Raw genomic sequence first — 1977 nt, 5'->3', positions numbered from 1 at the left:
TTTGAGAGGCGCCTATGACGTTCAACTTCAGGTTTTATATCGAGGAGGCATTGTGGTTTAACTGAGCAGCTACCCTTCTCCTCACTCTCAAATTCTCGACCAGAAAGTTTCAACACCATTGCTTCCAATTTTTCTATTCTGTCACCTTGGTCAGAAAGCATAGCTTTTGCCTCCTTAAACTCTTTCTGTTGCCTTTCATAGGCAGCCTTATCAATTTGCACCTTCCCTCTAGCAAGCTTGAAGAAGGATGATGGAGTGACATTTGCTCCTATGCCTCTCACACGTCCACCATGTTCGTTAGAATTCAAGGCCTTCGTGAGAATATCCTCAAATGGTCTATGTTCTCTTGAAGAAAATCCTAGTACCATAGCTGTTAGCATGATAAACAAAAACCTTGTATCTGCCGTAATCCCAAGTTAAATTGAATACTTTCCTAGCTGACCTTAGATATCAAGACAAACGCTACCCAGAGAACTCGGATTATTACCTCAATTATTCATCTTTTGTATTCTCATGATAAACATAAGAGAGTTGTTCATTCCTCTAATTAAATATAATATCTGTTGAAGTATATTATAAATATGTAAAATTCATAAGCAAAACGATAGTTTGATCTCTATCTATAGCACAAGTTAGTGATTGATCCATCTAGAATTAAACAAAACAAGCTACGAAAGTGAATTAGCCTTTCAAAATCTCTCTAACAGCATGACATAGGTCTCTGCAGGTGGTGAACTATCCCAATAATGAAACAATGCAAAAGCGAGCAGCACTAAAAGCTAAGTAAACTCCAGTCAAACTGGTATCTTGCAATCCCAACCGCTTTCAATCTACAAAAATCTATGAACCCTAACTTCTGATAGATCACAGAAGATCCACAATAACTTCTGGCGACAAATGCCCAATACAAAAGGAAGGAAACGTGCTAGGAGCTAAAAATGACCGGTTTCATTAAAATCACATCTAAAAATGGAATTTGCAGCCGGATCCTCACAATGCAATTCAACCACAAGAAAAAACCAAGTCACGAAGCAGCTGAAGAATAAATAAATAAAGTAGTTACTTGATGTAAGCCCGACCATCTCCGATCCGTAGGGGACCAAGGGCGTCGAGGTGGGATGCGACGATGCCCTCGCTGCCGCCGGAGAGGAGGAGCGCATTCCCTACCTCCCTGAAGGGCTCGAGGTCGTAGGCGTGGATCGAGGCCTCCGTCCCCAAGGTCACCGCCGCGGCGACGAGGAGCTCGGCGATTGGGGCCACCAGATCCATAGCTGGATATCGGAGAAGAGAAAGGAGGCTGGAGAGATCTCGCCAGGAGAGCGAGCGAGCGAGCGGAAATAGGGAGAGAGATGAGATGCTTCTTCAGAAAGGGACCCACACGAGGAGACCACGGTGTAGTTGCGCGTGAGGCGGTCGAATGACAAGGCGAGCGCGTTGACCTGGGGGTAGGAGCCGCCGGGGACTCGAGGAAGCAACTTCCAGTCTCTCTTGATGGGATTGCCGACCAATAAGCGATCTCCGTCATTGGTGTTCATCAAGCAAACCAGGCCACCGGAGGAGGAAGTGCGCCAGATGCTCTTTTCTAAGCGGGGAAAGTCGAAGTTATACCACTGGACGAAGCAAGGGTCGTACAGGTGGCCCAAGAAGGCGCAGTCGTGAAAGCAGAACCTGAAGAACAAGGGCTTGTGTGGCGCCATCATCGCCCACGACAACGGGGGGCTAGAGTGAACCACCTCGTGTCTTGATCCTGATCGGGAGAGGATCTAGGAAGGGGGAAGAGGGAGATAAGGTTGAGAGAGATGGTCGGAGGTTTAGGTTTAGGCTAAGAGAGATGGTCGGATGGTCGGAGGTTTTAGGTTTAGGTTTACGCGAGAGAGATGGTCGCGCAGAGGAAGGGGCGGGATATAGATTTAGGTTTGGAGGGAACTTCACAGTGTTGCAAATTTTGGCTTGTGGGGAAATTAAAATATTTTATTT

The 1977-nt window shown here is 46.4% G+C and overlaps 1 protein-coding gene across 1 annotated transcript; it reads right to left on the bottom strand.

Moving 5' to 3' along the window:
• Positions 1 to 1059: 1059 nt before the first annotated feature.
• LOC122050505 (F-box/kelch-repeat protein At3g61590-like) lies at positions 1060 to 1697 on the bottom strand. The gene is made up of 2 exons (XM_042611401.1): positions 1379 to 1697; positions 1060 to 1271 (listed from the first exon to the last, which is right to left on the bottom strand). The coding sequence occupies exons 1-2, from the start codon at positions 1695 to 1697 to the stop codon at positions 1060 to 1062; spliced, it is 531 nt and encodes a 176-aa protein (XP_042467335.1).
• Positions 1698 to 1977: the final 280 nt, after the last annotated feature.

This window comes from Zingiber officinale, chromosome 3A, assembly GCF_018446385.1.
Source record: "Zingiber officinale cultivar Zhangliang chromosome 3A, Zo_v1.1, whole genome shotgun sequence".
Taxonomy (NCBI): Eukaryota; Viridiplantae; Streptophyta; class Magnoliopsida; order Zingiberales; family Zingiberaceae; genus Zingiber; species Zingiber officinale.
The sequence above is the reverse complement of the archived record's forward strand: the minus strand, read 5'-3'. Positions and strand labels throughout refer to the sequence as shown.

Bases quoted from the DNA above. Each gene is read 5' to 3' on its own strand.
- LOC122050505 (XM_042611401.1), bottom strand. From the start codon at position 1,697: ATGGCGCCACACAAGCCCTTGTTCTTCAGGTTCTGCTTTCACGACTGC. The intron at 1,272-1,378 runs GTGGGTCCCTTT...TCCGATATCCAG, and splicing joins CTACACCGTGGTCTCCTCGT to CTATGGATCTGGTGGCCCCA.